The sequence below is a fragment of the Cetorhinus maximus genome, chromosome 16 (genome assembly GCF_964194155.1).
Source record: "Cetorhinus maximus chromosome 16, sCetMax3.hap1.1, whole genome shotgun sequence".
NCBI lineage: Eukaryota > Metazoa > Chordata > Chondrichthyes > Lamniformes > Cetorhinidae > Cetorhinus > Cetorhinus maximus.
In genome coordinates, this window is record NC_135894.1 from 35,067,287 (window position 1) to 35,080,248 (window position 12,962).

At 44.6% G+C, this 12,962-nt stretch overlaps 1 protein-coding gene across 2 annotated transcripts in view; it reads right to left on the reverse strand.

The window, feature by feature from the left end:
• Positions 1 to 2,302, reverse strand: part of ttf2 (transcription termination factor, RNA polymerase II) — a 40,997-nt gene extending 38,695 nt beyond the window's left edge. Inside the window, exon 1 of one of the 2 annotated variants that reach the window (XM_078559654.1) lies at positions 2,222 to 2,302. In XM_078559654.1, the coding sequence (XP_078415780.1) occupies positions 2,222 to 2,249 (28 nt within the window). In that variant the 5' untranslated portion in view covers positions 2,250 to 2,302. The remainder of the gene's footprint in view (positions 1 to 2,221) is intronic. The other variant, XM_078559655.1, reaches the window with a different exon arrangement.
• Positions 2,303 to 12,962: the final 10,660 nt, after the last annotated feature.

Sequence of the window (12,962 nt, forward strand, 5' to 3'; positions counted from 1 at the left end):
CAATGTCTTGGGGTTGGGGGCAAGGGAGAAGGGAAGATGGATTTGAAGATGAGAAGGGCACATATATTATATTAGAATCAGAAAGAGCTTGCATTTTCACTGCGCCTTTCATGTGCTCTTGTCAAAGCCAAAGTATTACTTTTGAAGAGCAGTCAGAGCTGTTAGGTAACAACTTCTGCAAAATTCTACAGAGAAAGTGAAACGAATAACTGGTTAATCTACTGTTTGATGATGCCTGTGTTTGAGGAATCAAAGCTGGCCAATACATGGTGGATTCAAATAGAAAGAGAAAATGCTGGAAATGGTCAGCATGTCTGACAGCATCTGCGGCAGGAGAACCAGAGTTAACGTTTCAAGTCTGTGACCTTTCATGAAAACTGGGACCAGTTAGAGATGTACAATCACATTTCAAGCAAGTGAAAGGGGGCATGGTGGGAAAAAGAACAAAAAGGAAGGTCTGTAGTGGGGTGGATAGCAGGAAAGATCAAATGACAAAAGACATGGTGCAAGAGCAAAGGAAGTGGCAATGGCACAGGTAAAAGAAACTAAAGATGTCTCCAGATGTGCATTGCATACTCGTGAACAGCCTCTATTCAAAAGCAAAATAAAATGTTAAAATGAGAGAAAAACCAAAACCAGCAAAGAAAATGGAAACAAAATGAGGACAGAGGTTACAACCTAAAATTGTTGAACTCCATGTTGAGTCCTGAAGGCTGTAAAGGGCACAATCAAAAGATGAAGAGCTATTCCTCAAGCTTACAAATAGCTTCAATGTAACACTGGAGGAGACTGTGGACAGGAAAGTTTGAGCGAGAGCAAGTTGGAGAATTCAAATGATAGGGTGACTGGAGCTCCAGGTGGTGCTTGTGAACTGAGAAAAGGCTTTCCACAAAGCAGTCACCCAAACTGCATTTGGTCTCCCCAATATCAAGGATACTCAGTTGTGAGCAGCTAGTACAATACATCAAATTGTAAGTATAAGTAAATCGCCATTTCACCTGAAAGGAGTATTTGGGGCCATAGATGGTGAGAAGGGAGGAGGTAAAAGGGCAGGTGTTGCAGCTCCTACATTTGCATAGAAGGATGCTGTAGGAAGAGGTGGTGGTAGTTGAGGAATGGATCAGGCTGTTGCAGATGGAATGGTCTCTACAGAATGCTGAAAGCAGAGGGGAAAGATATGTTTGGCGGTGGCATATCACTTTGGAGGATGATCCTTTGATGGCAGAGGCCAGTGGGGAGGATGGTAAAGACAAGGGAAATCTTTGGCAGAACAGTTGACAGCCAGAGGCCATTATTTATACCATTATGGCAAAAGGACCAACAGCAACGTCGTGAAAAACATATTTTCTGCAGCAAGTGGCAGGGTCTGGAATGCACTACCAGAGAGAGTGGTGGAAGCAGATTCAAAAGAGAATTGTACGAGCACCTGATGAGTTACAAAATGCAGGGCTGGGGGGGGGTGGAATAAGGGCAGGAGGTGGGGTTAACAGAGATGCTGTTGCAAAGAGCTGGCAAGAGTGACAGGCCCAATGGCCTCCTGTGCTATAACCGTTCTATGATGCTTTCATGGTTCTGGAACAACTTCCCATCTTTCTGAAAACACAGTCACAGCTGGAGTGGGAAAACAGTGTAATAAGTGGTCCTTTTTCCTTAGTTCTGATGAAGGGTCATTCGGACTCGAAATGTTAACTGTGTTCCTCTCCACAGATGCTGTCAGACCTGCTGAGTTTTTCCAGGTGTTTTTATTTCGGATTTCCAGCATCCGCAGTTTTTTGCTTTTATTATAATAAGTGGTCTTCAAAGTTTACCTCCGTAATAGGAACATTAGAAATAATGTTTTACATTTTGAAACAATGAAAAGGCTCTGTATGAATTTAATTTATCCCCTGGAAGCCATAAGGAGACGAAGGTCTCGGTCCCCCGAAGGGACAATGTCCTACACAGAGACAAGGGTCTCCATCCTGCAGCACTAACATTCCAAACGCCTGCGGCTACCATCATTGTCATCGACCCACGTGGGAAACAACCGGAAATTCCCCTGCTTCAACACCCTGATTGGACTAAAACCTACAACTCCTCCTGATTGGTCACTCCAACAACCAATTAAACACCTCACATACGGAAATGTTTCCAACCTCCGACCGGATTCAATCTAATTTCCCTCAGTTTATATATACACACACACATTTCCAGTTAATAGTTTCGGAATATTTAAACATACCATGTTCCTCACACAACACCTTCTCCATTTCACTCCGGTTACCGGACCGATGCAGAACCGTACGCCCCTCCCTCCACCAGAAGCACCAAAACCCCACCTACCAAGATCACGTGATAACAGACGCCAAATGAGGCTCTACCGTCTCATCCAATCAGAAATCAAGAACGGCGGCTACATCCGGGTACTGTAATTTCAAATTCCCCGCAGGTAACGGACAGGTTAAAGCACCAATCAGAATGTGGGATAGACAATGGGCGGGGTTTCAATCACTCCTTCTGGGATTGGAGAGCTGGTTGTTTTCTTCTGTTTGTCTCTTCGTGTATGGGCTTCATACTCTATTAGGCCCCAGAGCTGCGGAGATATTGGGCTTTATGGTCACTCAGAGAAGAACACAAGAATTAGGAAGAATAGAAAATCAGTCTATTTTTTAAATGGAGAGATTGCAGAACTCTGCATTACAGAAGGATCTAGATGTCCTACTACATGAATCACAAAAGTTAGTATGCAGATGCATCAAGTGATTAGGAAGGCAAATGGGACGTCGGTGTTTATTGCAAGGGAAATGGAATATAAAAGTAGGGAACAAAAACAAAAATTGCTGGAAAATCTCAGCAGGTCTGACAGCATCTGTGCAGAGGAAGACAGAGTTAACGTTTCGAGCCCGTATGACTTCATCAGAACTAAAGAGAAACAGAAATGTGGTGAAATATAAGCTGTTTGAGGGGGGTGGGACAGGTGGAGCTGGATAGAGGGCCAGTGATAGGTGGAGGCAAAGGAGAGATTGTCAAATATGTCATAAACAAAAGGTCAAAGGGGTGTTGACAGTGGTGATATTAGCTAAAGGATGTGCTAATAGTGACATTAAGGGTAGAAGGCAGGATGAGCAAGTGACAGATGGCCCTAGTGGGGGTGGGGTGGGGTATCGAATTAGGCTAAAAGGTGGAGATAAAACAATGGATGGAAATACATTTTAAAAATAATAGTAGAAATAGGTGGGAAAAGAAAAATCTAAATTTTTTTAAAAAATAATTACTAGAAAAAAGGGGATCAAAAAGGGGGTGAGGATGGATGAGAGAGTTCGTGATCTGAAGTTGTTGAACTCAATGTTAAGTCCGGAAGGCTGTAAAGTGCCTAATCGGAAGATAAGGTGATGTTCCTCCAGTTTGCGTTGAGCTTCACTGGAACATTGCAGCAGGCCGAAGACAGACATGTGGGCATGAGAGCAGAGTGGTGTGTTGAAATAGCAAGCGACAGGAAGGTCTGGGTCACGCTTGCGGACAGAACGAAGGTGTTCCGCAAAGCAGTCACCCAGTCTGCATTTGGTCTCTCCAATGTAGTGCTCTGGGAGCAGTGAATGCAGTAGACTAAATTGAGGGAAGTGCAAGTGAAGTGCTGCTTCAATTGAAAGGAGTGTTTGGGCCCTCGGACGGTGAGGAGGGGGGACGTAAAGGGGCAGATGTTGCACCTTCTGATGTTGCATGCGAAGGTGCCGTGGGAGGGGGTTGTGGTGTAGGGGGTGATGGAGGAGTGGACCAGAGTATCCCAGAGGGAATGGTCCCTACGGAATGCCGACAAGAGGGGGTGAAGGGAAGATTGGAGAGACCAAACGCAGACTGGGTGACAGCTTTGCGGAACACCTTTGGTCTGTCCACAAGCATGACCCAATTTATTAAAATTTATTTCCATCCATTGTTTTATCTCCACCTTTTAGCCTATTTCGATTCCCTCCCCCCACCCCACCTCACCCCACCTCACCCCCACTAGGGCCATCTGTCACTTGCTCATCCTGCTTTCTATCCTTAATGTCACCATTAGCACATCCTTTAGCTAATATCACCACCGTCAACAATCCTTTGACCTTTTGTTTATGACATCTTTGGCAATCTCCTTTGCCTCCACCTATCACTGGCCCTCTATCCAGCTCAGTATTAGTTTAGAGAAGTTTCACTTAGCTGATTTCTGCGATGAAGGAGTAATCTTATGCGGAAATGCAGATTGGGCCTATACCCGTTGGAGTTTAGAAGAACGAGAGGTGATCTTATTGAAACATATATGATCCTGAGGGGATTTGACAGCGTGAATGCTGGGAGGATGTTTCCCCTTGTGGGAAATCTAGAACTAGAGGGCACAGTTTAAAACATAGGCATCTCCCATTTAAGATGGAGATGTGGAGAGTTTTTTTTTCTCTGAGTATTGTTAGTCTGTAGAATTATTTTCCCAAAAGAGCAGTGGAGGCTGGGTCATTTAATTTATTTAAGGCAGAGTTAGACAGATTTTTGATCAGCAAGGGAGTCAAGAATTATGGGGACATACAGGAAAGTGAAGTTGAGGCCACAACCAGATCAGCCATGATCTTATTGAATGACGGAACAGGTTTGAAGTGCTGAATGGCCTACTAGTGCTCCAAAGTACTATATTCCAAAGTAGGCTATCTTTGTGATGGGAGGATATTGGTTCAGAAACTTGGCTCAAGATTCATTAGAATGCTGAGGATGTGATAGTCTGATTCAAACAGAGATAGTAGTTGAAAAGGGGGAATGGAATCAATGGCACTGATACGAGTTTAGGATGGGAACCAAAGCCAATAGTTTCACTTTTCCCGATGTTTAACAAAGGAAGTGTAGCTTATCCAAGACTGGATGTCAGACAAGCAGTCTGGCAATATCAGAGACCATGGAACAGTCAAGAATGGCAGAAAAGTAGTGCACATGTGGAAGCTGACCTCATGATGGTTGATGATGTTTCATGGATAGCAATTGCATGGGCAAGAGGAGAGGAACTCCTGAGATAATGATGCAAGGGTGAGAAGAACAGATAATTCTGGATTGCTCTGGCTATGCTTTGAAAACGTAGAGCAGAGCTAAGTGAGGGCAATCCCACTGGATTTGATAAGGGAGGAAAGGTGATGGAAGATGATGGTTTGGTGAATTGTTAAAGATTACAGACGGGATGAGGAGGGCAGCGCACCACAATCACAGAAACAGTCAGTGTCATTTGCGACTTTGATTAGAACCATTTCAATGCTGTGAGGGGGATGTAAATGTGACTGGAGAAATTCAAACAACTGTGGAAAAGCTGAGTACAGATTTCGGAGGTAACCACCGTTTCAAAGACTTGACAGTTTGGAGATGGGACAGTAGTTTGCAAGGACAGAGGGGTTGAATATATCTGGGTTTTGTGAAGAGAAGATAATGATAGCAGTTTTGAACAGGACATAGTGATACCTCAGCAGAGGAGAGCATAATGTCAGTTAGCATGGAGTTGAGTGGTAGAAGTTAAATGGAAATAGGGTCAAGAGAGCAGGAGTTATATGTTGTGGATGAGATAAGCGCAGAGAGGGCATGAGGGGAGAATCTTATTGGAAAATAAGTTCATGAGCTTGTACTTATTGTTAAAGGTGAGGATGTTGGGATAGGAGGGAGGTGTTTAAGGAGATGGCCGGTAGCAAAGAAAAGAAGCAGGGCCTATCTTTTTTATCTCCTGGATGATCCTGGAGTAGTGGGCGGTTTTGACAGAGTGGAGTTAACCACTGGATGTGACATAGGGCTGGATTTTCGCCAAATCGGGATGGGAGCCCTTTAAAAATAGTGGCTGGGACCCGACTCCAGGATTCCCAACCCCATTCCCGGGGTTTCCAATTTTAGGGAGTGCCTTTTAAGGGCATGGGCTGGTTTGGGTCAAAAGCCTGCACTCTGGACCTGGCCGGCTCCATTGTGGGGATAGGATGTCCTAATCCTCTGCAATTTTCCTGGAATTGGGCCATGTTTTCAATGAGTCATGTTTCACGGCACCTCAGAGGGAGACAGTGTCATAAGTGTGGAGGGACAGCAAACTGCAGTCACAGCCACACTGATTATTGTCAGTGCTTGACCTGTGCTGTTTCAGTGCTCTGGACAGGGCACAAGACAAACTAGAGAACTTTATTCTGGGAGAGGTGGAAACTTCATTCCAATGGAACAGCATTATTCAGATTTTAGGAAAAATGGTTACATATTCCACAGCAAAGCTTCAGAGGAAAAACTAACATAAACTGTTCCTGGCACGATGTCCAAAATCCAGCACCCTCAGGACCATGACTGTGCCAGATTTCAGATTTTCCTGGATTTTGTACAATAGAGTCAGGAAAGGCACCATTTATACTGGCAAAATGTAACCTCATTGCCCAAAGTTTTTACACGTTTGACCCGATAGATTCAAACTTCTCCTGAACAGCTCTCCAAAGTCAGTCTGAGTTGCTTCAGGCATCATCGGATGCCCTTTGACGCCTGTTATGCCTGCAGTTACACAGAACCCAGGTCAGTCACAGAAAGTCAGGTTCTGGTTCTCCTGCTCCTTCTTGGCTGGGCCAGAGGCTAGCCAGGGACCTGCTATTGCCCTCTGCAGCTTGCTGAGCACTTTCACGTGCCGTTGGCCCCAAACCGATCGACCTTTCGTCCCAGAGTTACAGCCAGATAACCAATCGAAAGGTGCCTGGGGCCACGCATTCGGGGTGGGGTTTCAAAAACTCCGGGGCTAGTGCACCAATATAATATGCTCCGCCCTTTTGACCGAACCATCCCTGCGAGAATAAGATGAGTAACACCAAAGCAAGAGGTGTCTGATCGCATTGAATTGTTGAGGGGAAATCATCAACCAACGTAATACTGTAACCTCACCTACAGGGGCAGCACTAATTTCCATTTTCATAGATGTCCTGTTTTCAGATAATTCTGGTCTTTGGACAGCCAGATTTTGTACATCATACTTGCAGTACTGTGAGACCAGAAACTTTTCTTTTAAAGTGTCCTGTATTTATGACTTACTTTAGAATTAGCTTCATTCACTTTATTGTGACTTGTATTATAACTTGTAAATAACTGACACATTGTTTAATGCTCAATTTGGTATCAGGAAGAAGAATTATTCCTATTAACTAGGAGACACTTCCACAAACTCAAGCACAGCCTTTAAGTAATGATAACAGAAGTGATATTTCTAATTGTTGGATAAGTCATTTACCCAATAAACACATTCAAAAAGCTAGAGACTGTAATATGTTTGATGAGTCACTTCATTTATTAATGAAAAAATATTAATCTTAAAATTCCTAACCAACAATATAGTGTAGCACAAAATCAGATTGTGTGGATTTAATGAAGGGCTCGTGAAACTGGCTTCTCCACGTCGCCAGCACCACCAATTCTCAAAGGCAGCCACAGTCTCTCTCTTTCTAAATACAACTTATTCTTTATACCTTTTCTTTATAATTGTTTTCATGCTGAATGGAGCCTCATCCTGTGTTGTATGACCACCCAACTTTTCAAACCGATTGCCAAACAGAGATGAGAGGCCCCATGCCTTTTCATACCATACTGCTACTTATTGTTGCTTTTCCTCAAGCTATAGCTTTGTTGTAAAAAACCTTTGATGCTTTTATCCTGCTGTGATGAAAAGCCTGTGTTCCAAAAGCTTATATGTTTCAATTGAATGCTTCTTCAAGCTCAATATTTATCCACCTAGCTTATTTATTTATATATTTTTATGTTACAACACCCTTGGTCCTGAAATTGATTTTTCTACAATGTTATCAGCATCGATAAGAGAAAAAGACAAACTTTCTGAGAACATTACTTGTGCTAATTCTGTCTTCTGTTTTGTCTGTTAGAAATAAGAGGAATGTAATAACATATTAATATTTTTACATAGTTCAAGGTGAGAAAAGAGCTCCCATTTGTTGCTTTGTAAACTTATTTTCCTGTCAGAGTTAATAATGTTATAATACTTCCTCTTCTAATTTGTTTCAGGATCTGTTTTTTTAGAAAAAAAGCAAACCATTACTGCTATATATCACCTCCCATCATGCATGGTTACTCAATGTCATTCTGTTGCTGCATAACAATGATATTGTTCCTGAGAAGTGCTGATGTGTTGCAATATTGATTTAAAGCACAAGAAAAGGCAGAATTGAGTGGTTTGAATTTACAACTGATCATATCTTCTGCCTCAAGGGTCACATTTACCTGAATTCCTGTAATATTGTGCGCCCCTACAGGCACCAATATTTTATCTGCAGTTCAGGGGTTGTTCTGGTGGTTGGTGTAAGGCAAAATGTTGTTTCCCAAACTAGACATATGGGGGGAATTTTATCCCGCCTCGTGGTGTGTTTGGAGGTGGGGGTGGGCATTTAATTAGGCAGGAGGGTGGCGTGCTTCTATCAGAATTGAGTCCGGGCGAGGAAGGTCTGCGTTCAGACTTCCCACCCAGCTGCCAAATTAATGACCACTTAAGGGTCTCACCCGCCACTACTGGTATTAACCAGTAGGTGGGCCTGTTGCCACTCTGAGCACAATGAGCAAACCTTTGCAGGCTGCTTGTGGTCTCCTGAGGGTGGGGAGAGGCGTCCCTGCCTCAAAGGCACTCAGTGCGAGTTTGAGGTCCCAGCATTGGGAAATAGGGTCCCCACTGAGTGCCATCCCCTTTCCCTTGCTGCCGAACCTCTACCCCCTTACCAGTAACCCTTAGCCCATGATAAACCTCCCACCATAACTTACCTCTGGCCTGGGTTGCTCCTCAGTCCTGGACCTCCAGTGGCTGTTGTTCCTGCAGCAGCCACTGCCTCCCTGGTGACACTGGTGATCAAAAGAGCTGCTGGCCTCTGATTGATTGGCAGCTCCCAGTGCATGGGATTTCTGCCCCTAGGGTCCTTGATCCCAGGCAACGCCCCAGTGGCCACTTAATTGCCTGAGAGGTAGTTAATACCAGTGGACCTTCCCGGAGGACGCAATGGAAGGCTCTCCAGCCAGCAGGCAAGACTCCCTATGTCTCCATAAAATCCCCTCCCAGAATATGTACTGTAATACCTTCCTCTCTCCAAATATTAGTTCTCTTTGAGTTCCATCGATTAACTGGTATTCTCAAGTTAAAGGATTCTGAGAATGAGCTCTATAGCACATTTTTTTTATTCATTCACGGGATGTGGGCTTCACTGGCTGGGCCAGCATTTATTGCCTATCCCCAGTTGCCCTCGAGAAGGTGGTGGTGAGCTGCCTTCTTGAATCGCTGCAGTCCATGTGGTGTAGGTACACCCACAGTGCTGTTAGGGAGAAAGTTCCAAGATTTGACCCAGCAACAGTAAAGGAACGACGATATATTTCCAAGTCAGGATGGTGAGTGACTTGGAGGGGAACTTCCAGGTGGTGCTGTTCCCATGTATCTGCTGTCCTTGTCCTTCTAGATGGTAGTGGTCATGGATTTGGAAGATGCTGTCTCAGGACCCTTGATGAATTCCTGCAGTGTATCGTGTAGATGGTACACACTGCTGCTACTGTGTGTCGGCGGTGGAGCGAGTGAATGTTTGCGAATGTGGTGCCAATTAAGCGGACTGCTTGTCCCTGGATGGTGTCAAGCTTCTTCAGTGCTTTATGAGTTGGACTCATCTAAACAAGTGGGGAGTATTCCATCACACTCCTTACTTGTGCCTTGTAGATGGTGGACAGGCTTTGGGGAGTCAGGAGGTGAGTTACCCGTCACAGGATTCCTAGCCTCTGACCTGCTGTTGTAGTCACAGTATTTATATGGTTAGTCCAGTTTAGTTTCTGGTCAATGGTAACCCCCAGGATATCGATAGTGGGGGATTCAGTGATGGCAATGCCATTGAACATCAAGGAGCGATGGTTGGATTCTCTCTTGTTGGAGATGGGCATTGCCTGACACTTTGTGGCGCGTATGTTACTTGCCACTTGTCAGCCCAAGCTTGGATATTATCCAGGTCTTGCTGCATTTGGACATGGACTGCTTCAGTATCTGAGGAGTCGTGAATAGTGCTGAACATTATGCAATAATTAGTGAACATCCCCATCTCTGACCTTATGATGGAAGGAAGGTCATTGATGAAGCAGCTGAAGATGGTTGGGCCGAGGACACTACCCTGAGGCAGTGATGTCCTGGAGCTGACATGACTGACCTCCAACAACCACAACCGTCTTCCTTCATGCTCGGTATGACTCCAACCAGTGGAGAGTTTTCCCCCTGATTCCCATTGACTCTAGTTTCCCTAGGGCTCCTTCTTGCCACACTTGATCAAAGGCGACCTTGATGTCAAGGGCACTCACTCTCATCTCAGCTCGGGAGTTCAGCTCTTTTGTCCATGTTTGAACCATGGCTGTAATGAGGCCAGGAGCTGAGTGGCCCTGACGGAACCCAAACTGGGCGTCAGTGAGCAGGCTATTGCTAAGCAAGTGCCACTTGATAGCACTATTGATGATCCTTTCCATTACTGATCATGGAGAGTAGACTGATGGGGCAGTAATTGGCCAGGTTGGATTTGTCCTGCTTTTCATGTACAGGACATACCTGGGCAAATTTCCACATTTCCGGGTAGATGCCAGTGTTGTAGCTGTAGTGAAACAGCTTGGCTAGGGGTGCGGCAAGCTCAGAAACACATGTCTTTGGTACTATTGCCAGAATTTCATTTGGGCCCATAGCTTTTGCAGTATCCAGTGCCTTCAGCTGTTTCTTGAGATCATGTGGAGTGAATTGAATTGGCTGAAGACTGGCATCTGTGATACTGGGGATCTCCGCAAGAGGCCAAGATGGATCATCCACTTGGTACTTCTGGCTGAAGGTTGTAGCAAATGCTTCAGCCTTATTTTATGCACTGATGTGCTGGGCTCCCCCATCATTGCGCGTGGGGATATTTGTGGAGCCTCCTCCTTCAGTGAGTTGTTTAATTGTCCATCACCATTCACGACTGGATGTGGCAGGACTGCAGAGCTTTGATCTGATCTGTTGGTTGTGGAATCACTTAGCTCTGTCCGTCATTTGCTGCTTACTCTGTTCGGCACACAAGTAGTTCTATGTGGCAGCTTCACCACGTTGATGCCTCATTTTTAGGTATGCCTGATACTGCTTCTGGCATGCCCTCCTGCACTCTTCATTGAACCAGGGTTGATTCCCCTGGCTTGATGGCTATTGTAGAGTGGGGGATATGCCGGATTATGAGGTTACAGATCGTGTTTGAGTACAATTCTGCTGCTGCTGATGGCCCACAATGCCTCATGGATGTCCAGTCTTGAGTTACTCGAACTGTTCGAAATCTATCCCAGTTAGCACGGTGGTAATGGCACACAACATGATGGAGGGTATCCTCAATGTGAAGGCTTTGTCTCCACAATGACTGTGGTGGTCACTCCTACTGACACTGTCATGGACAGGTGCATCTGTGGCCAGCAGGTTGGTGAGGATGAGGTCATGTATGTTTTTCCCTCTTGTTGGTTCCTTCACCACCTGCCACAGACCCAATCTAGCAGCTATGTCCTTTAGGACTCAGCTATCTCGGTCAGTAGTGGTGCTACTGAGCCACTCTTGGTGTTGGATATTGAAGTCCCCCATCCAGAGTACACTCTGTGCCCTTTCCACCTTCAGTGCCTCCTCCAAGTGGTGTTCAACATTGATTCATCAGCTGAGGGGGGAGCGGTACATGGTAATCAGCAGGAGGTTTCCTTGCCCATGTTTGACCTGATGCCATGAGACTTCCAGAGTTGATGTTGAGGACTTCCAGGGCAACTCCTCCTGATTATATACCACTGTGCCGCCACCACTGCTGGGCATGTCCTGCCAGTGGGACAAGACATACCCAGGGATGGTGATGTCTGGGACATGATCTGTAAGATATGATTCCGTGAGACAGCTCTCCAAATTTTGGCACTAGCCCCACGATATTAGTAAGGAGGACTTTGCAGGGTCAACAGGGTTGAGATTGCCGTTATTGTTTCAGGTGCCTAGGTTGATGCCAGGTGGTCTGTCCGGTTTCATTCCTTTTTTGAGTCTTTTCAGAGGGCATTTTAAGAGTTAACCACATTGCTGTGGATCTGGAGTCACATGTAAGGATGGCAGATTTCCTTCCTTAATAGACATTACAGCATTTGGTTGTGTGGTTTCATGGTGATTATTAGATTTTTAATTCCAGATTTTTATTGAATTCAAATTCCACCATCTGCTGTGGTGGGATTCAAACCCGGGTCTCTGCTCTGAATTACTAGTCGAGCAACAATGCCACTACACCATCGCCTCACAGTGGCAGAGCCAGGAATCAATTAGCAACAGGTATTTGGGGCTGTTCTGAATCCCTCATTACATGTAATTTATAAATTTCTTGTGTACATCATCTCCAACAAGAAAAAAATCATATATGTCATGACCGCCAAACATCCCAAGGTGCTTTACAACGAATGAAGTACTTTTGAAGTGTCATCACTGTTGTAGGAAATGCAACATCCAGTTTGCACGCAGCAAACTTCCACAAACAGCAATGTGATAATGACCAGATAAATATTAACTGAATGACAGCTTCTCCAACAATGCAACATTCCCTCAGTACTAAATTATTGTCAGCCTTGATTTTTGTGCTCAAGTCCTGGAGTGGAACTTGAACCCACAATCTTTGGCTTCAGAGACAAGAGTTCTACCAACTGAGTTATGGCTGACATTACAAATGTATTGAAAATTAACTACTTCCATTGTTCTTACATTGACAGATAACAACAGTATTGGCGTTATCACAGCAATCATTCTGAAATGATGTCACTTCACCTGCAGGCTTCCTGCTATATCACATCAATCTGAATCTTTGCACCTTCAACCAAACCATATTCCCATTTAATTTTAGTTTTTCATTTGGCTGACCAATATAAAATTTGGCATCCAATTATTTTCTATTTCATTTAACCCCTTTTTGAGCCTGATTTAAGTAGAAACATGTTCC